We start from the raw sequence: 22,095 nt of genomic DNA on the forward strand, positions 1-22,095 counted from the left end.
CGCTGGACAGCTGGACTTGGCTGAAACTCTCACCTGGAGCCTGTCCATCTCACCAGAACCGCTCACCTGGAGCCTGTCCATCTCACCAGAACCGCTCACCTGGAGCCTGTCCATCTCACCAGAACCGCTCACCTGGGGCCTGTCCATCTCACCAGAACCGCTCACCTGGGGCCTGTCCATCTCACCAGAACCGCTCACCTGGAGCCTGTCCATCTCACCAGAACCGCTCACCTGGAGCCTCTCCAGCAAAGCGGCCCCAGAGTAGTTAGACAGCTCTCGTGGCAGCTCAGGGCTCCAAGAGCAAGTGTCCCATCCAAGCAGCCCACCTGCTAGTGGCAGGGATCCCCTTGAGCGAGACTTGGGGCTCCCAGAAAGTCACTTCTGCCTCATTCTACTGGTCAAGCCAGTCACTAAGGCCAGACCAGGTGTAGGGGAGGAGATTTCAATGCCTCCTCTTGTTGGGAGAAGTAGCAAAGAACTTGCGACCACCTTTAACCTACCAGAGACCCTATTGACACCCCTTTCACTATTTTATGCTTGGGTTAAATCCTCACTGGCCAGTTAGTTTGCTCTGTAGATTATGTGACGTCATCCCTCACTACCACCCAGGGTGGTGATACCTCTTCTGCTGGTACCGTAGCAGCACCAGAGATTCAGCATCACTGCTAGGCCTGGAGAGATTAACGGCACTTAGAAAAATATCACAGCCACAGAGAACTATAGTCACTACCCTATGATAAACCATAATGGAGAAGAATATGTTGAAAAAGAACGTGTACATATATATATTTGTATGCACGTATAACTGAACCACTTTGCTGTACAAGAGAAATGAACACCACATTGTGAATCAACTGTACCTCAACTGAAAAAATAATGAAAAAGGGAAATACCGCATCAACACATCCATTTTAATTCACTGCATCCTTGATAGTTATGTTTTAATGCACAGTGAAGAGGACAGTGGTAAAATGTAAGGTTTGCAGTCACGGCCCACCTTGTTCAAACCCCTGCCCTGTCGACTATTTGCAGCGAAAATTTGGGCTAGAGGCTAATATTTTCTGATCTTCATCTTTAAAATGCATATAACACCTGGAGCAGGTGTCTCAGGGGCCCTCACTCCTGATCTCTGTCATTCTTTCAAGGAAAAAGTTGTGGGAGACCTTCTATGCACCTCTCAGGAGGCCCTGGTGGACACGAGCCACACTGCCCACAGCAGGTGAGCTCCATAAACCACCCTTTGCATGGCTGTTTCTTAATTCCTCTCTCGCTCTCTGGGATCCTCACACCTGCTCCCTGGAATCTCCTCCCCTGTAAACTACCAGCAACCAACACTCTGTCTCAGAATTTACTTTCAGGTGAACCAGAACTAAGGGAATTCTCACCTTGCAGGACTGATCTAAGCAGAAACTCAAGTTCAGAACGTCTGGCAAAGAGCCTGGTGTACACTGCCCCAATCCCCGCTCACTGGCCAGCCTGTGCCTCTGATGGGATGCCTCCCCCTCCCCCCCCCACCCCTTGCCGAAACCTCACTCACCCTTGAACAGCCTTCTCTGACCTCCCTGACTGGGTAACACCCTCGATCATAGCCCCTCATCTCGCTCCTTCCTTACACCTCCCACAAGGTTACGTCTTAGCCGACTCACCACACGATCTTTGTCTGTCTTCTTCATGAGGCTTAAATGCCTGCAGGGTAGGGGACATGTCTGGCTAAGGAAGGGAAAGCTAATATCCGTTGAATGAATGAATAAATAAACGAAGGAACTAAATATTCCTTCTTCTGTGACGCACACCCTGTTCTCATCCTACTAGCCTCGCACCAAGCAACACACGCCACCACTCTGGAGGTCATTTCTCCCCTCTGTGTTCCCGAAGCCTGCTGTCCTAATGTGTGGCTACTACGCTCTCCTCTGTAGTACAGTTTAGTTGTTTTTGCTTCGATTCCCTCCGTTTCTTTCTCTCTTTTTTCTTTTTTTTTCTTTCTTTCTTTCTCTCTCTCTTTCTTTCTTCCTTCTTTCCTTTCTCTTTCTTTCCTTCCTTCCATCCTTCCAGCCTTCCTTCCTTTCTTCTCCCTCCCTCCCTCCCTCCCTTCCTTCCTGAGAGTCCCAGCATCAAGGCCTAAACTGTGCACTCACTGCTCACCAGAATGTCAGGCATGTCTACATTAGTCCAGCCCGGGAACTGCCTGCATGAGCTCCCTGGATCACCACACCGCAAGGAGAGGCTAACGTCCACCCCAGATCCACACCTTCCCAAGTCAGGGATGACTAGCTGCCCCTCCAAAATAATGTTCCCGCTGGGGAAAGGAGTTTCCCTGAAGGAAGGAAGGTTGGACACAGGATCCAGGTCTGGGGATACCTGCGGAGGGCTGAGAGTAGAGGGATACCACCCCCTCTTTGGTTTTGCCACGCCAGCATTCTGCTTCCAGCCCACAGGAACACTGTACAAGCTTCTTACGAAACTGGGCTGTAATCAGGGTTGGCACTATGTCTGGCACTCCAGCAGTCATTTTGTGACCATGGGGAAAGGTCAAAAGTTCAAGAGTCACTGACCCTGACATCATTGAGCTGCCAAACCTCTATGCTTCTAGCAACGTGGGGGGAAAATAAACACCAGTTTTTGTTTAAACCACTCTCTATTGGGTTTTCTGTTACTTGCAAAGCAAAGGCATCCCTAACGGACACAGATCTAGAGCTACAGAAGACTTTTAGTTGCCATTCATCCGTCCCCGTGTGCCAGTGGCACTGGGGCTTGCTTGTGTGGCCTGCAGGAGCAGGTATAAACTATGAAAGTGTCACGCCCACACTTGTTCCACAAGCTCCAAGTGGGCGAGGAAATGCTGTTTCACCACTGATGTGCCTCCCCCCAAACCCTCGCCTGGGACAGCATCTCCCTCATGGTGGGCGTTTAATAGACTTTTTAAAAATAAATTCCTTCTAAGCAGGAAGAAATAGAGAGTCTGCTTTGGGCTACTGGAGAAAAATTGTAATTTAGGGAACACCGGAGTCAGTGTTGACAGTGAGCACGGGCAGGTCAAGGGGCTCATGGCCCACTGTCACCTGATGCTCTGTGTGCAGGGGAGGGTGGGAAAAAGAAAAGGAAGTTGAGGGCAACATCTTGATAAGTGTTCTCCCCTGAAAGATTGTCATTTCAAGTGTGTTACAGGAAATTTGTATTTAAAGAGAGGAGAAAGAATGTACAGAAACCAAAAGCACTGCCCCTGAGATATCTCATCAGGATCCCTTCTCTCCAGGAGGTTTCTGAAATCAACCCCAGCTTTTGACTCTGAAGATAAGTCTCCTGAATTTCCTCAGGATGTGCCCTGCTGAGCAAAAGCTACTCAGAAAGACCTGGCCGTGTCGAGTGTTTACCGAGAACTGTGCGCTCAGCACTTGACATAATTCCCAAAGGACTTTATTCTAAAACTATTTTTATTAGACTCTGAAATAATTTAATCATAGGCTTCTATTAGTCAGAGTCCAGCAAGTACCCTGTGTCCGACAACGATATTCTCTTGAACTTTAAAACAGGAACCTCTAAGTCCACAGAACAGAAAACATTCAGAACGCTGCCAGGGACTCAGAAAGTAGTCACCCTCCCCACTCACACAGAAGATATGTTAAACCTAAAACAAAAGGGGGGATTTGATGGTTCTTTTCACAGTGAGCTCGGGCTGAAGGGACAGAGCCTGGCAGTGTTAGCTCTTCCAGAAAGAGCATCTCTGACCTCCGAGTTCAGGAGGGAGTGATTCCCGGAATCAGATTCCAATCTTCTCTTTGGATCAGAGAAACACCTCCTTGTTAGCACTCAGAATAAACCATCTCCCATGAACAGCAAGCAGCCAGTATAGTCCGTTCATTCATTCATTTGATGTCTTTGACATGAGGAAATCTGCTTTCTAAGTAACATTTATGATGATGGATTCATTTGAAGCATCCAGGTACACTCAGGGACAGCTAGATAAATGGGCCCTTGGGGAAGAGCTGATTTCTGGACACTCCAGGAATCGGTGGTGAGCTTCCAGGACAGACATGAGGCGGGGTGGGAATGGAGGCTTTGCTTTCCTCGTCTTCATGTGCCCAGACCCCTCACACTGTGCTTTGCTCATTCATACACTCATTCGTTCGCCAAGTATCTAGTGGACGCTTAATGTGTGCTTAGCATAACTCATCGGGACAAAGCCAAGGGTGATTCTGCAGCTGAGGTGGGGCTGGGAGAGAGCCCTTCCCTTGGGCAAGGTACAGAGGCCTAGAAAGTCCTGCACGGGAGGCCGTGGTCCTCGGCACTCTGGCCCTGGACTGTCTGTGCCTGCTGACAACACACCAGGGACAGTTTGGCACCAGACAGGGCCCACAACACACAACTCGCGAAAAGACCTGGTAAGAAGTTACGAACATGCTGGCTGGGAAAGAAAGTCACCAAAAATGGCCCGGAGCCTGGGAGGCTGGGGGCTACCCCTGGAGATGACTGCGTTACTCAGGAAAGCATCAGGACCCAGATGCTGAGCTAAGATGCCCAGGTGGGATTTCCCAGGTATGGTCACCGTGGTGCTGGCACTCACGCCCGTTGGAATAATTGGCCCAACAGGATTTACATTCCCGGGCTGTGGAATCTACACAGACCACAGTGGGGCTCAGATCTCGAGCAAATACCAGAACCACCTGGAAGGCTTGTGAACCAGGGGCCCTGGGCACAGCCTGTCTCTCATCAGCAGCTCTGTCATTTCTGGTGAATTCCCAGGGGTGCTGATGCTGGGGTCCAAGCTCTGTGCCGGCACCCCTCTTCCCTTTCTCCCCCAGGCAGCCCTGAGGCTCTGCTGACACTCAGTACCTGGTTCTGGGAGCAGCATTTGCCTGGGAAACCTGCCCCAGAGCTCCAGGGAATTCCATGCAGGTGGGGTCAGGGCTGTGATAATCTTGTACTAACAAGATATAAGGGGCGTGTGAGAAGCCAATTGGCATTCAAGGCCCAAGAAGCCACACCCTTCCCTGCAGAAGACAAGACAGCCGGGACTGCAGTACCCCCCACCGCCCTGGACAAAGCAGTCTCCTTGCTGGGACTGAGCAGGAAGGAATTGATGAGGAGGAAACTCACACCTTAATTTCAACTTTTTTTTGTTTTTTTTTTTTTGCGGTATGCGGGCCTCTCACTGCTGTGGCCTCTCCCGTTGCGGAGCACAGGCTCCGGACGCGCAGGCTCAGCGGCCATGGCTCACGGGCCCAGCCGCTCCGCGGCCTGTGGGATCTTCCCGGACCGGGGCACGAACACGCGCCCCCTGCATCGGCAGGCGGACTCTCAACCACTGCGCCACCAGGGAAGCAATTTCAACATTTTTGAAGTTTGGTTTCTTTGTACTTGAACTTAAAAGGGCAAAATAATTTAATCTTTGAACTTTAATGTCTCCTTAGGAGCTTGACAATGGGAAAGGGCTGAAAATCAAATTTGGGAATAATATTTTACTTTTTGGGGGGAGGGGGGTACTGCCAAGACCACAGACACAAGCCTCCATTTCTCTGCAGCACTAACTTTCCCACTAATGTTCGCCGGGTTTATGGTGAGTGCTTTACTGCCTTGACTGTTCTTAATAAAGGATATTTGAACCATCTGATCCAGCAATCCCACTCCTGGGCATATATCCAGACAAAACCATAATTCAAAAAGATACATGCACCCCTATGTTCATAGCAGCACTATTCACAATAGGCAAGACATGGAAACAACCTAAATGTCCGTCAACAGAGGAATGGATAAAGAAGACGTTGTGTATATACAAAATGGAATACTACTCAGACATAAGAAAACGAAATAATGCCACGTGCAGCAACATGGGATGCAACTAGAGATGACCATATTAAGTGAAGTGAGAGAGACAAATACCATATGATATCACTTATATGTAGAATCTCAAATACGACGCAAATGAACTTATCTACAAAACAGACACGGGTTCACAGGCATAGAGAACAGGCTTGCAGTTGCCAAGGGGGAGGGGTGTGGGGAAGGAATGGAGTGGGAGGTTGGGGTTAGCAGATGTAGGATTTTATATATGGGATGGATCAGCAGCAAGGTCCTACTGTATGGCACAGACTATATTCAATATCCTATGATAAACCATAATGGAAAAGAATATTTTGAAAAGAGAATGTATATATATGTATAAGAGAATCACTGTTGTACAGCAGAAATTAACACAACGGTGTAAATCAACTCTACGTAAATTTAAAAAATTAAAACTGAAAAAATAAATAAAGGATATTTGATGATCTCCTTGAAAAAAATATAAAATTGGGAGCCTATTTTGTTGGCTCTTTACTTTTGGCCATTTGATTTCGTGACCGATTGTATGATGAGCTATGCCAGATAAGCTGGGCATAACTGTAGGAACCACTTGTTTCTGAGGCTTTGACAGGCCTTGCTGGCCCTGTAGGAAATTTCCCTCCCCAGGCTAGCCAATTCCCAGAACACGCTTTTCAAATGCAAACAAATCTGTCCACACCCCAACCACTTCCTCTATCAGCTCCCACACGCTGGGCCACTCTCCACCTGCCCTAAGCCAAGTCACCAGACAACCAGGGACAGGCCCCATGCCCCTGAGCCCACTGAAATGATTCAAACAAGCCAATGCTAAGCCCACTTCCCCTGCCTCTCCCATTCCTTCCACAGAAACCACAATAAAGGCTATGCTTTCCCCCGCACTCCTGACCCACCCCGGTGCTACCCTGTGTGGCCCTACATGGCACAGCACGCCCCTTCTCTTGGGATCTGCAACACACCATCTTTCCAGTAACAGTCATCTCCTGATCTGTTGGCCTCACCACACCTGAATAATAATAAAACCTACATTTTAAAATGGTGCTCTGGGACAGGACATACACCAGGTGAACTTCCAGCCTTGAGTAGAGCATAGTTTTGCAGCTAATTTAATTCACATACTGTTCTTAATCATTTCTGAGCCTTCTGGAGGCTAAATCTACCTTGCCCAACAGCAGGCTCAGAAAGTTCCAGAAAGTGCACCTGTATTTCCTGGGTGAGCATCCCCAGAAAGGTTGGGTGGGACTGTACTGGTGGAATGCTCGCTCCCATCCTAGTGGGACAAGCAGTGTCCTGGCTGGAGTCTCGCAGGCCAAGAGGACAAACCCTAGGAAATGCTGTAGGCGACAGGATCACTTGGGTACCATTTCTGGTGCTTCCTTCCGTGTGGAGGGATCCCCATTAGTCCCTCTTGTCCCCTCACGGATTCCAGGTGCTTCTCTGATGAGTTTGGAGGGGAACTGGACACATGTAGCTCAGCTCTTCTCAGTAGCCAGGCTGCCCCCCAAGAAAGCAAATATTTGCTCTGCTCCTTCCTCCTGTGTTCCTGCAAAGGGCTCGCTCCCAGCTTGGGTCAGCTGTTCTCCAGCTGCTCTTACTTCTGGGATTCGGTGTTAGAAAACCCTCTGTGGCTGCACGTCGAAGCCACCTTCTCTGTGAAGTAATATTTAACCTCAGTGAGCCTCGGTTTCCTCATCTCTCAAACGTGGGTTACAATATTCACCTCGTAGATTTCTTTTTGAGGATTAAATTGGGTAAAACATAGAAAATCTTGCACATCGTAGATACTTAAAAGTCGGTTTCTTCTTCTCCATTCTTGCTTTTTTTTCTCTCTCTCCCACATCTAAAGGCCCTCACTCAGGCCCTGACACGATACCTAACAAAGGCTCTGACTCTAGTCGTAACTAAGGCCCTGACACTGTCCCTAACTAAGGCACTGACACTGCACCTAAATCAGGCCCTGACACTCGCCCTAACTAAGGCCCTGACACTGTCCCTTTCTCTCCCGGAGTCCCTGCTGCTGTCTGAGCAGCTCCCGGCCCTGAACAGCCCAACTCCTGGGCCTCCCTTGGGACCTGGAAGCTGTAGGCTGTGTCATTTCTAAAGAACCAGTGGACAGCGCCTCTGGGAGTTTCTCTGTAGGAGGGTTTGTTTTGCTTTGCTCGGTCTGCAGAGGAATGAGGAAGTGGTTTCCACAAGCGTGCCAGGGAGGAGGAGGGCAGCTCCGCGGCTGGGCCCGAGGGAGAGAGGCCTCTGGTCCACCACCATCACCACCGTGATGCCTGGCTGACCACGTGAGCCACCGAAGGGGCGTTCCTGTGAGTGTACAAGGCGGCTACTGCCCAGGGTGGCAGCTGGGCTGCTTGTCCCCCAGACACCCTGGGACACGGTGTAGGGTGACAGCAGCTGTATCGAGGAGCCCTGAGGAGATGGCATGGGTGGCAGATGCCAATGGGGATGGTGGGATGACAAGAACAGGAAAGCAACCACAAAAGCACGAGGCCCGTGTCACGTCCGAGTGAGCTCCTGGCTGGAGTCATGGAAATGACCAGTGAGAGTCTGGGAGGAGGGGCAGGAAAGGGAAACTTGAAAGGTCCCACTAATGGCGTCCCGTTTGTTCACACAGGCTGGCGAGTCCCCCAAAACCCAGGTAACACACAATTTATCCATCACCTCAGCAGGCACTTCCTAGGTACCTACAGGTGCTGGGGACGCGTCATGAGCAAGAATGCTCCTGCCCTGAAAGGTCTCACGGTAGATAGACAAGCCCACCTTCTCCGAGAAGCACCCATCTGTTCCTATCGTGTATGAAATACTTGAGACATCAAATTTAGTTTTTCATGCATAAATTATTGTTGGTACCTGTTCCTGGTGTCCACCGCCATCCTCAGTCAGTTCTTGGGCAGGTGGTATATGATGACATCGGGATTGCTTTTCCTATGGGCAACAAAGGTGCTCTTTACTGCCCATCCCCACCCCTCAATTTTGTAGGAGGAGGTGAAAAAATTCACCTTCGGAGGGTTAAACCGACAGAATCAACATAAAATGGATGAGACCAGCCACATTAAGGAAAGGAACCATCTTGTTTCTTTTTGTTGTTTAATTTGTACTTGGGCACACGGAATTAGATTTATCAGAATCCTTGGTTCAATACACATACCCTTAAGTGGCCCTGTTTCTCAGTGTTTGATAAAAATGGTAATAATCCACCACCCAACATGAGATCCAGAACCTGAGGAAACTTACATCTTCCTCAGTCCTCTCAACCCTGGTCCCACCTGTCACCTGATGAATTCACTGAAACTTCGGTTTCTCATTCTCCTTTCTTAAAATATAGGTGCTTTTAAACCCTTAAAATCACATATGTGCTTTCTAATTATAGATACATACATCCACATACAGTTAAAATATGGTTTTATCACGTATGTGTTCTTAAATATGTATATGTTAATGTATGTACATGTATGTGTTTAGAGAGTTTAGTTTTACTTGTTTTTCACTTTATATAAAAGAGCATCATGCTATAAATCACTGTTTCTGGGACTTGCTATTTACTCAATAATATATTTCTAAGATTCATCCACATTATGTAGCTGTAGTTTATTCATTTTCACTGTTGTAGAAGCTTCCACTGTGCTAGGACATTTACGTACCCATTGTCTTGTCTAGTGGGTATTTGGGTTGTTTCTGTGTGTTGGTTTTTACCTTGTATCATGGAAATTTTTAAACGTACTCAAAAATAGAGATTGGTGTAAGGAACGCCCCACGCGCCATGACCGGTGTTAGCAACAATGATCAGTACACGGCCGATCTTATTTCACCCACATTCCCCCCAGCACTGGATTACTGTGAAGCAAATCTCAACCCTGTCCATCAGTATCTCCATGTGTCTCTTAGAAAGATAAAGACTCTTCTTTCAAAATGTAACCATCCCGGTATCACACTTATTCTGCGACAGTATCACAAATCAGTGCCCCAGATTCCCCGACTGTCTCCTACTTTTTCTGACGGTGGGGCCCATGCTCCAAATCCCCGGGAGGAAATCCGTAAGCCAGCAGCCAGGTGGGGTCTGGAGGCAGGGGCTGCTCTCCTGGCCGCAGTCAACCTCTTTTCTGGGTCATGGATGAAGCCGCCCAAATCTGAAGGAGGGGCGAAGAGCCCTGGAAGACGGGTCCCAGGAAAGAAGCGAGGTGAACGCCGCGAGGTGAACGCCGCGAGGTGAACGCCGCGAGGTGAACGCCGCGAGGTGAACGCCCCGTGACACCCGAGCCTGAAGACCCAGCAAGGGAGAAGCACCTGGAGCGGCTATTCACAAAGCCCCCAGCTGTCCTCCATCTCCAACATTGCTTTCCATTCCTTCCCATTAAAGTTCCTGATTGATGCTAAAAGGCCTCTGTCTGCCCCTTCTTACTTCCTTCTCTCATCTGCTTGGAAAACAGGCAAAAAGAGGAGAGAAGATAATAACAGGGAATACAAACATTAAGGGCCAAAACCGCCCGTAATTTCCTTGTCTAGACCAGCTGTCAGCACACCTTTTCTGTAAAGGGCCAGAGGTTAATACTCCAGCCATGGCCCCACTACTCAGCTCTGCCTGCCGAGGGCCAGAGCAGCCGTGGACGGTGTGTAAACAGACAGGCCTGGCTGTGTCCTGATAAAACTTAATTTATAGAAACAGAGGCCAGGCTGGATTTTGCCAGAAAACTAGTTTGTTGACCTTTGGTCTAAACAATACCACTATATTTATTTCTGTCTATTCCTCCTATTTTTTCCTTGGGTGGGGCGCCGTGCAGCTTGTAAGATCTTAGTTCCCCGACCAGGGATCGAACACGGACCCACGGCAGTGAGAGCACAGAGTCCTAACCACTGGACCTCCAGGGAATTCCCGCTCCTATGGTTTTTGATTATTAAAGAGCTGGCACTCCAGGATCAGTCCTGTTATTATCCCCATTTTTCAGATGAGAAGACTGACCCTCCACAAGATGAAAGGACATGTCCAGGATCACGGAGGCACCACCCGGCACTGCCTCCACCGCTGCTCATGTAGCCCTGTCTCACCTACACCCGACTGACATCAACATGCTTGCCCTCTGCTCCAGCTAGCTATGGTTCTAATCCTTAGGCCAGAATGGCTCCACCTGCTAGTTTATTAAAGGGAAACAACTTTAACCTGAGGGCTGGAGGGCCATGCCCCGGAGGCTGGTTTCCCTGGTAACCGATGAGCCTCCCTAACATCAATTCTCTCTATAACTTGTAGCCTCCTTCTTTCTCCCCGGAGCAAGGAAGACAGTTGCCGTGTCCTATGTGCCATCTGCCATCCGTGGTGGGTGTCGCTCCAGGACCCTTTGCTTCCGATGTGTAAGATCCCCCGTCCAACAAACCACTGATGTCTCTGTCGCTGTCTCCGGGCTTTCTTGGGTCTCGAGGCTGGGCAATTACAGGGCTTGTAGGCCTGTGGGGTGCAGCCCAACAATTGTATAAAACAATTGTTGTTTTGTATATAAAAAGCTTTCCTTAACATTACAAATATTCTGGTCTCACAAGCTTGATAATTATCACTTACAGCTGATCATAATTTCTCATCACCGGGGGATAAGTTTCACTGAACTCTTTCACATGTCTAATCATCACCTTTTATTGAATCAGGTCCTAAATCCCCAGGAGTAGCAGTGCTGGGCATCGCTGCGACGCTTGTAGTGGGGTACCGCAAAGGGGAGACTTGGGCATTTGCCGATTTCGGTGGTGTAAAATACTCCCACAACAGCTGACTTTAAGCTGCGGCATGACACCACTCAACAGAGTCGGGAAGAGATGCCACACTCGGCTCTTTAAGGGGCCAGCTGGTCCCCGCACCCCACCGGCTTCGCATATGTGCCTGTCACCTCCCAGTGTGTGTATACATGGGATCATAGGGAGTGAGGGTGACTGTTTTGTAATGACCTTGGTATCACCTTTTAACACTGGAGAGTATGTGAGTGCTTAGGTATCTCAATGTTGTTTAATTGATATCTCTGATTATTACTGAAACCACGGTTCCTTGGTGTTTCTTCTCCCAATTCCCTACCCATGTTCTTCCATCTGTTTGGTTCTGATGCCTTTCTTAAAACCTTGAATAGGGCTTCCCTGGTGGCGCGGTGGTGGAGAGTCCGCCTGCCGATGCCGGGGACGCGGGTTCGTGCCCCGGTCTGGGAAGATCCCACATGCCGCGGAGCAGCTGGGTCCGTGAGCCATGGCCACTGAGCCTGCACGTCCGGAGCCTGTGCTCCGCAACGGGAGAGGCCACAACAGTGAGAGGCCCGCGTGCCGCAAAAAAAAAAAAACCTTCAATAACTTTGTTATAGTTATTAATGCCTTGACCTTGCTTGACACAATTTCTTTGATGTGTTGCTTTTATTATTTTATTTTTCTGTGCAGAAATTGTAACATAATGAACCCTGTCCATCTTTACTCTGGTGATACTTTTATTGCTAGTGAACACAAGAGAATTCATCCTGTTTTCGTCTATTCTACAAATAATTATTAAATGTCCAGTGGATGACAGGCTTGATTTGAGGTACTGAGGATACGGCTGTGACCAAAATAACATCTCTGCCCTCAAGGAGCTCCCATTCTGGTGGGGAAAACAGAAAATAAACAAGCAAATATATAATGGAAGGTCTGGTGGTGATAAGAGCTATAATGACACAAAGCAGAGTTGGGGGGAACAGAGAGGGTTGGAAAGGGACTCATAAGGGCCTCTGGGAAGGTCACATTTGAACAAAGACTTGAATAGGTGAAGGAGTGAGTCATGCCAATTTTCCTGCCATTTGATTTTTTAAATTTAACTCATTAATTTAGCTGGAATTTAGTTTTGGCATATTACATAAAAGAGGCTCTGATTACTTTTTTCTCAATGTGTATGCAATTATCTCAATACTCTTCCATTCTCTTTATTTTCAGAAGTTTCATTATGAAGGCGAATCCATTTCTCAGTCTGCTAGTATGTTCTAACGTATTTTTCTGACCATCTATTTGAATTACTATTTTTTGGATCGTCCTTTTAAAAAGCATTTACCAATTCTTGCTGACTCTTCTTTAGTATTTCTAAACCATCCTTTCCAGTTTCAACATGAAATTCCACCTTCCCGAAAGGAAAACCATGTCTTTATCTTTGTATCTATAACACCTGCCATAGAGCATAGCTAAAGTAGACTTTTAACACATTTTTGTGAAATGAATGAATGAATTCCAAAACTCATTTAGGTGTTTTCACCTCTTATTCAAAGAGCACCTCAAGCCCACCCATGTGCACATTGGCCCCCGTGATTCAGTTGCAGAATAAACTTTACATGTCCACTTCAGTCTTTTACTACAAACCCACTATAAACACAGCAGCTCTGTTAAACAACTGAGGAAAAGAACAGTGTCCCTCAAAAACCAGGGCTGCTTGCGGAAGAAAGGACATCGTTCGACTTGAAATATTTTATTTCCTTTATTTTACTCGGATAGGATTGAGAATCTGGTGGCTGGTCTTTAACTCCATCATCAAATCATAGGCTTTTCCAGTTCTGCGTTTACACCGTCTGTGCATCCATATTCCCCCCAAAACCAAGAAGATGAGGGAAAGGGGGGCCAGTGTAATCTCCCAGGAGAACGTGGCAGCTGTAGGAAGAACAGACATGTGAGGGGTGAACACGCTCCTACTACCAAATAGGACATTGCCGTGCACTGTACAGAGAAGGAAGTGGTGTTTGTCACTTCTAATAAACAGGTACTGATTTTCAGAAAGTATGTCTTACACTAAGATCAAGGATACTTGAGAATGATATCTGTGGCGTTAGGCAAACAAGCAAGGTAGAACAAATATCCATCGGAGAGAAGCAATGCAGAGTTGGGGGGGTGGGCAGGTGTCGATGGTCTAATTTTGCTCTACCTGTTGGGCTGTGTGCAATAAGATGCCTGTCTAGGTCTCTGCTAGCTGACTGTGACGTGGCCAGCACATAATTTGCCCCTTTCCATGAGCATGGGTGTCATGAGGAGTCAGTAAAGTAACAAAGGAAAAGAAAAACTTTGAATAAAGGGGCTTTAGGTGTCAAGATTATCGCTTGGATCCAGCTATTTTATATTCTACTCCTTGGCATCTCTGTGTTATGAAAATATAAGAAGCAATCCCTGGTGGCGCAGTGGTTAAGAATCCGCCTGCCAGTGCACGGGACACGGGTTCGATCCCTGGTCCGGGAAGATCCCACGTGCCGCGAAGCAACTAAGCCCGTGCACCACAACTACTGAGCCTGCGCTGTGGAGCCCGTGAGCCGCAACTACTGAGCCCGCACGCCACAACTACTGAAGCCCACGTGCCTAGAGCCCGTGCACCGCAACAAGAGAAGCCACCGCAATGAGAAGCCCGTGCACCGCAAAGAAGACTAGCCCCTGCTCACTGCAACTAGAGAAAGCCTGCGTGCAGCAACGAGACCTAACCCAGCCAAAAATAAGATAAATTTAAAAACTAATTTATCTTAGAAAATATAGGAAGTATGGATAAAAAGTTAACAAGTGTTGAGGAGGAGGGATAAATTAGGAGTTTGGGACTGACATATTCACACTACTATATATAAAACAGGTAACCAACAAGGACCTACTGTATAGCACAGGGAACTCTGCTCAATATTCTGTAATAACCTATAAGGGAAAAGAATCTGAAAAGGAGCAGATATATGTATATGTATAACTGATTCACTTTGCTGTACACTTGAAACTAACCGAACGTTGTAAATAAACTATACTCTAATATCTAATAAAAATTAAATTAAAAAAAGTTAACAAGCGCATGGATGATGAGGCTAGAATTCTACATTTTTAAGCTACTATTTATCTTAGTCTGTGCAGGCGTTCAGGAATCGACACAATCTCAGACAATTTCTCCAGATGATTCTTACACCTTAAAATCCCTCAAGGCTTAGAAACGAGTGAAGCTTTCACTTTCGGAGCAGCCATTTGGAGGCACCTCTCAGCCCTGGTGAAAGGCTTTGACCTGTGCCCTCTGTGATCAGTCATGGCCGACCCAGCGAAGGACAGGCAGGGTCAGGGCTCACGTCTTAGAAATGTTTGCAGGTTCCCAGCATCAGGAGCAGACAAACCATGGCTTCCTTTGGGTCACTATTCTGAAGCCCAGCAGTGGATCCCACTTTCTGTGGAATCCTCCACTTCCAAGTTTGTACCACCAACAACCCGCTCATGGAAATGATCTGGGACGTCAGCCTTTGCGTGTGTCCTAGGGCAACGGTTCTCAAACTTTAACATGAAAGGAGCTTGCTAAATTGCAGTCTTTGGCCTCACCCCAGAGAATCTGACCGGGTAGATCTGGGGGTGAGCCTAGGAATCTGCATTTTCAACTAGTGGCTCAAGTCAGGGATGCTGGTATGCATGGACCACAGTTGGAGAGAAGTTATATTGTGCTGTCGTTCCTGCCCTGAGGCTTACACAAATTCTCAGCTTTCCAATTAGAAGCTCGTCTGCAGCTGCCTCCCCTGCAAACACGGAATATGTGGGGCAGTTTGTGTTTATTGATTGTGCAGACTGCCCAGGAGGCAGGGTTAGGCTCCTGGTAGGGATCGCTTTGTCTCTTCCCTTCTTATCCTTCGGGCTGTCGACAGACTACATCACCCACGTCTCCCTTTCCTGCTCAGCGCTCAAACACTGAGAAGAAATCCATTTGTCAAAATGGTAAGTCAGGTTTTTCTTTTCTTTTGTAAATGTCCTTCCGTGAGCACTGCGTTGGTTTGGCTACAGCCTTATACGTTATCTCCTGATGACTGATGTCTTTAACTCTGAAGCTGCCTGAGCCCTGCGTACCTTCCAGTTCCCAGCTCTTGGAGGATGAAATCTCTCAACCTCGGGATAGAAAGCATCCCACCCTCCTTGAGGGGTCATGAAAGCAGAGCTGGTCCTGCCGATGCAGGCAGAACCACTAGAGGACGTGGGGTTTTTTTAAATCTATCGCAGAACCATTTTATCTTTTTTCTAAAAAAATCAGCTTCCTCTTTGTTTTGTTTTGTTTTTTGCGGTACGCGGGCCTCTCACTGTTGTGGCTTCTCCCGTTGCAGAGCACAGGCTCCGGACGCGCAGGCTCAGCGGCCATGGCTCACGGGCCCAGCCACTCCACGGCATGTGGGATCCTCCCGGACCGGGGCACGAACCCACATCTCCTGCATCGGCAGGCAGACTCTCAACCACTGCGCCACTAGGGAAGCCCTCAGCTTCCTCTTTAAATTTTTCTTTGAGTACAATCTCCGAGCCTGCGCTCTGGAGCCCGTGAGGTGGCAGCCTCCACCCTACCAAAAAAGTCATAAAAAATGAGAGATTTGCTTTCTGTGCTCCGCTAACGGGAAACTCACGGGCCCTCCTAAGTAATCACCCAGCGCGTCAGGAGCTTTATTTAACATCCACAGAGCATCCAACACATAGTTTTTCCCTTTAATGTCCCCCAAATCCATACCTTCTTTGACTGTGGTACGAAGCATCTGGAAACTCATTGTATTACGGACAACACATTTAAAATCCGTGTGCAAATCCTCTCTTACGACTGGATCAAAAATCAGTGGCACTTCAATGTAATTCTCATTATTTTCTGAGTATTCCCTAAGTGAGAAAACACTTAGTTAAACATAAAGTGTCTTTTCAACATAGACACCTACACATTCTCAAGGCCCCACTGTGCTTAAATTGATGTCATGATTTACCAAGTTAGAGGCACTTGCCATTATATTTGTTACATATTTGGGAGAATTTCTAAGCCTGTTCCTGAAGGTGAGCGGGACCCTGAAGATGCTGGTCACTGTGATAGGTTACTTGTAACAAGGAGCTTGCAGAAGCCAGTTTAGTTTGGATAATGGGGGAGAAATCACTTTTTAAGGCCCTTGATGAACAAAGAACCAGTAGTAGGAATAGAAATGTCTAGTTTTGGGAAATTGGACTGTATCACCAAGAAATCATTTGCATATTGGAGGGCAGGGAGTTTCCAAGAATCCCGTCCTCCACGGTGTCTACTCTCATGCCTACTCACTGCCAACCCTCACTCTAGAAGCTCAAGTGCAGATCCGAGGGCTGTAGATGCGCCGCAGTGGAGGGGTCTCTAATCAACAGCACTGCCATTTGCAATGTTGCAGGAATCCGAAGATGCTTCACTACGATCTGTTAGTATGAATAAAAATATCATGGATGTGGATCCACTAGGACTATTTTTTTTTTAATCTATGGGGGGAAAATAGGCTCCTTTAAGCAAACAGGTAGTATGAGTAAGCTGACATGCGGCATGTGGGTTCTGCCCAAGCTTTTCACAACGAGGATTTGCAAGCAAACAGTTGCACTAACCACACATAATTTCTATCCACTAAATTGCATCCAGAAAGACCTTTTTTGATAGGCCTTTCCAAAAAGACAAAAAGACAAAAATTGGGGGCCAGCAAAAGTTCAGGCAACTTCAGAGTACTGAAACTGTGATTTTAAAAACACTTTATAATTTGGAACATTGAAGGGTCTGCCTCCTCACATGAAAATGGTTTCCATTTACAAGGCCTGATTGTTCTACTTTCAGAGTGAGAAAATATTTCCCGGAGATGAAGGCTTATGAGGACAGAATCCTCGCTTTCTTTCAGAGTAACCTTCCTTAGAGACTGGAAGGAAGTAGAGGCGGCTCTCGGATCCCGTGGCTAAGTTTCAGAGTCGTTTTAAGGGCTGTGAATGTTTGACTCTGCAATGCTCAAGGAAGAAAGATCTAATTAAACAGCTAGAAGAGGCAACACCAATGTCAAGTAGTAGGCTGCAGCTCATAGATTTAGAGAGAAGGCTTGATTCTCAAGAACAGTTGGTGATACTTAGCAAAACCCAATGCTTAAGATTCTAAAAATCCAACGGAGTAGAATAAAAAATATATATTTGTAATGTGGTGTGTGTGTCATATTGATGGGTTGGCTAGGACATTGTCTCTACAAGGAAGTGGAGTCTACAGGGGGTTCACAACAGCTCTGCCCAGGGGATGAGGAAGATCTTCCCCCACTTACTGGCGCTGCCCCTCGGTCACGCGGCCCCCCTTGTAGGCATCCTCTACGTGTGTGTTGTTGGCAGTCCACCACAGCAAGGTGGTCGCCTGTATGCCAGCTCCCAGAAACACCTTACACGGGATTGTCAGTCTTGACCCTGTGACGGCAAGACGCAGCACATCAAATGTCAGAGCCCAGCCAGGGGACGGGGTCACATCAGCAGATCTGAGCGGTGGATCTTCCCCCCTTTTTTCAGACACCCTCACCAATTCTTTTCTTAGAAGGAGACTTAGTTCCCTCAAGCGATTCCATTCACCTAGCGCATCAGTATTTATCAAGGGTCTCCAGCTCTTTGCACTGGTCCTCAGGGCAGATGGAAACCCGGAGGCAAATGGCTCCCCCAAGGCCACTCGGCTCCTACGGAGCATTCTGAATTCCAGAGCTGCCTTTTCCCACAGTTTATTCTTCTTGCCTCCAGAACTCCAGATCCAGGATCCAGAGGATTCTGTCTCTTTGCCCACTGCTGGTCTCTGTTCTCCTGTTTCCCCTAGGAGCTCTCCATCCCTGGTCATGCTCATTTAGGATTAATCCTTTCAAAAGCCACTGTGTTTTACATGAATGGTGCCTTCTACAGTTGTGCAATATGATGGTCCTTGGTCCCCTGCCTCAATCACTATGTTGGGTTTTTTTTTAGTCACCAAAGGGGAGGAGGGGGAATAAATTTCTCGTGGGTAATGTGCCTCCCTGGGGTGTGTGCTTTAATGCACCTGGCCACTTCAGGCTCAGAAAGCCCACTTTTCTTCCTCCTTCACATCCCTTATGACCTTAAAGATTTCTCAGCCAAAAACAGCCCACTCGTTCTGGCCTCATATGACTCTGCCAGACACATCAGTGCATATGCAAAGCAACGGGGCTGGAGACTCAGCTCCACTGGGCTGGGGAGCACAGAGGAGCAGGGGCGCTGGGGCGCTAGTCAGCGCTAACCCGGGTCCCCACTTCCCCAAGCTTCCAGGAGGCCCCTCTGAGAGCCAAGGCAGCTGTTGGGAGCTGCAACTCAGGTGTCAGGCAGCAATCCCGGCGTCTGTGCAAAAGCCCTCCTTCTCCATGACCACCAATAAAAGTTAAAAATGTAAGCCCAAACACCAGACAAAAGAGGGAGGGAGGGAGGTAGATAACAGATAGATAATAGATGATAGATGGATAGATGGGTGGTTAGATAGATAATAGATAGATAGATAGATGATATGTAGATAGACAGGACTCTGCAGCCAGGGTTTAATAAATGAGCATAAGACCTACAAAACCACTATATAAAAACAGACATACAGAAAAGGTACAGGCCTCACAGACACACAGGCCTGCGTCTGAACCCCAGCCAGACCCGACTATGGCTTTTTGACAGATACTGAGCCAGTGACCCCCTGGGCAGCTTTTCCTTCTGGAAATTTGGAGAAATAAGACCTCCCCACAGGGTTGATGTTGGCATTGAATGGCATCTTTTTTTGTGTGTGATACGCGGGCCTCTCACTGCCAGGGCCTCTCCCGTTGCGGAGCACAGGCTCCGGACGCGCAGGCTCAGCGGCCATGGCTCACGGGCCCAGCCGCTCTGCGGCATGTGGGATCTTCCCGGACCGGGGCACGAACCCGCGTCCCCTGCATCGGCAGGCGGACTCTCAACCACTGCGCCACCAGGGAAGCCCTGAATGGCATCTTATCAGACTTAGCTGTGCTCAATAAGAAAGTGCGTGCTGGCCAGGATGGTGAAAAATGGTGAAAACCTCTGTCATGCATTTTCATTAACTCCCTTGACCCGCTGACCAGCTATTTTGGTGATAAGAAACTGTCTCTGGGGGAACCAGCAGGGGCAGAGTCGGAGTCTTGGGGAAATGCTGAGCGTCAGCCAAGTATTGGTAAAGTGAATTATTTTAAATACACTACAGGTGCTGACTTTCTGGGGCATCATGCCTTAATCCTTTCATGCAGTTAACAACAGCTACTAGAACGTTCCGATTTTTGCACTGAGATTTTTGTAGGCAGGGTTTTCAAGAAGCAAAGTGTACATGTTTTCAGATAATGCCATTACTGACGGTATTTGGTAAAGGGAAATGTTCCCTCTCATTTGCTATTTCCCGCTGGGGTAGGGGGAACTGCAAACCCCACGGCAGGCACAGTCGGTGACACAGGGGTCCTGGGGCCCCAGCTTTGGGACTGCAGCCACCCAGGTGGGTTACACGGTCCTTACCCAGCGAAGCTGAGATGGTCTGGTGGGGGGAGATGATCACGGGAATCGTCTCCTCTTCTCTTTCTGAGAAAGATATGAGGAAAAGAGATTCAGTTAGGAAAGCCTTCATTGCAAGCTGAGGGTCAGGGTCTATTGTTTAGCTAATTAACTAAATTATCCTTTACAGTAGGGCCAGCCATTGTGAGACTTGGCTTTTGTCTGGCAAAGGAAACCGGCTCTCCACGAAATTGAGCCTCTTTGGCCAATGCCTTTCCCAGAAGAGAGATGACTGGAATAAGCCACAGTTAAACACACATTCCACGAACAGATGTTCTCTGCTCTGTGGTAACAATTAACCATTCCGCTCCCCGGCTTCCTGAATGAATCCTTAACAGGAGCGTTCACCATGTCCACAGGATAGGTCTTACTCCAGAGGCTCCTTGCCCCAAAGTATCTCTCCCCACTCCCTCGCTACCATCCCATGCGCCTGCCACAGAACCCTGGAGTCGCTTCCAAAGAAATAAAAAATAAAAAAGGCACAGGGGCCCCAGAACCACCTGTTCGTGATGCTAACCCCATACTGAGTGATAAACTGAGTAACCCAGCTTGGTCACCAGGGCTTTTTAGTTGAGGTGATTGACCCTTTGGGGGGTGGGGCGGGAATTGGAACCCAGCTCCCTGAGAGGCAGGTCGCCCAGCAGCTGGAAGAAACTGGGCATCTGAACTGGAGCAGAAAGGACAGTTGATGGGGGTGGACAGAGAGCTCTGCTCCATCCCCACCTCTTCCACTAAAGAGCATTTGAAACCCTAACACGAATAAGCATTATGCTGCATCCCAGGGGAGCCCGCGGAGCAGCCGCTTCTCCACCAAGACCGGGAGCTTTTCCCTCCCCTCACGGTCACAGGGCTGCTGCACAGAGGCTGGGAGCAGAGAGGGGAGAAGAACGCCCCAAGGACGAGACGTTAATGCATCCATGGGTCCCAATTCCAGGCTGCGTCAGCATCACCGACACGGGGGTGGTGGGAGTGTTAAACACCGACTGCTAATCGCTTCTGATTCAGTAGGTCTGGGGTGCGGCCTGAGATTTTCCAGGTCCGATGAGTACCCAGGTGATGCCACTGCCGCTGGCCGAGGACCACCCTTTGAGAACGGCGGAGACACAGTGTGGTCCGGACACAGGATTATATGTAGGTTGGCGCCCCCTAGTGTTCCTGTGCGGTATCACATGAACAGGATAATTCGGGGCCCCTTCAAAGTCACGGGATTCTCAGGGGTCCCCGCTGTGCGGGAGCAAGGGGTTGATGTGAATGAATCTTCACAAGACGTTAAAAGAAAATAATCTAGAGATTTCCGTTCATGGGAGACACGATTTTCCCTGTAGTAAAACTGAATCTCTGGATTCTCTGGGAGAAAAAAGTCTTTCCCCTCACAGACCAATTACGTAACCTTAATGTAGCTCCAATGCTCTCTGAAACGTCCTTAAAAGACTCCAGTTGTGTAGTTACTCAGTGTATAAAACAAAGAAAAGCACCATAGTTTCCAGGGCAGGGGCTAGAACTGCATCACTTGTGTGCCCTTTGCACCAAGCTTGATGTCCCACACGTAGGAGGCATGGAGGAAACAGTGGATAAACTTGACATGCTAATCAGTGCTGTTCACGACATTATTTTCAGGTAGAGCTCATTTAAACCAATGAGATCCCTCACTATTTAAAATCCTGGTTTCAAGGGTAACTAGACCTGCTTGGGAAAGACCAGAAAAGGGCAATTTTCACCACATATGCCAACGCATAGCCTTCTCACTGAAAAATCCAATAAAATCCTAGTATCCTAGAATTATACACAAAGTTACGGCAACCGTGTCCTGATAGCTGGCCCTGGAGGTGCAGGCCTTCCAAGGGGACCTTGCAAAGAGACCTTCCAAGAGAACCACTGTTTGGCTCCCTCTAGTGGTACATGTTTTAGCCTCAGACTCGGAACCCTGTCAACTACCCAGGGATTCACCATTCCTCATAAAAACACCCTGCTTCCTCTCTTTCCAAGTGTCCT

General features: G+C 48.1%; 1 protein-coding gene across 8 annotated transcripts in view; it reads right to left on the minus strand.

Moving 5' to 3' along the window:
* Nucleotides 1-238: 238 nt before the first annotated feature.
* IL1R2 (interleukin 1 receptor type 2) overlaps nucleotides 239-22,095 on the minus strand; it is a 48,890-nt gene continuing 27,033 nt past the window's right edge. For 2 of the 8 annotated variants that reach the window (XM_022599229.3, XM_089922576.1), the window contains 4 exons: nucleotides 20,068-20,130; nucleotides 17,847-17,982; nucleotides 16,283-16,425; nucleotides 239-13,449 (listed from right to left, as the gene is read on the minus strand). In XM_022599229.3, coding sequence (XP_022454937.1) covers nucleotides 13,280-13,449; nucleotides 16,283-16,425; nucleotides 17,847-17,982; nucleotides 20,068-20,130 — 512 coding nt within the window. In that variant the 3' untranslated portion in view covers nucleotides 239-13,279. Of the gene's footprint in view, nucleotides 13,450-16,282; nucleotides 17,983-20,067; nucleotides 20,131-22,095 lie in introns of those variants that run through there. The other 6 variants (XR_016395327.1, XM_089922574.1, XM_089922573.1 and 3 more) reach the window with 6 other exon arrangements.

Source organism: Delphinapterus leucas, chromosome 13 (genome assembly GCF_059928025.1).
Source record: "Delphinapterus leucas isolate spDelLeu-1000000601 "Yukka" chromosome 13, BTC_Dleu_Yukka2, whole genome shotgun sequence".
Classification (NCBI taxonomy): Eukaryota; Metazoa; Chordata; class Mammalia; order Artiodactyla; family Monodontidae; genus Delphinapterus; species Delphinapterus leucas.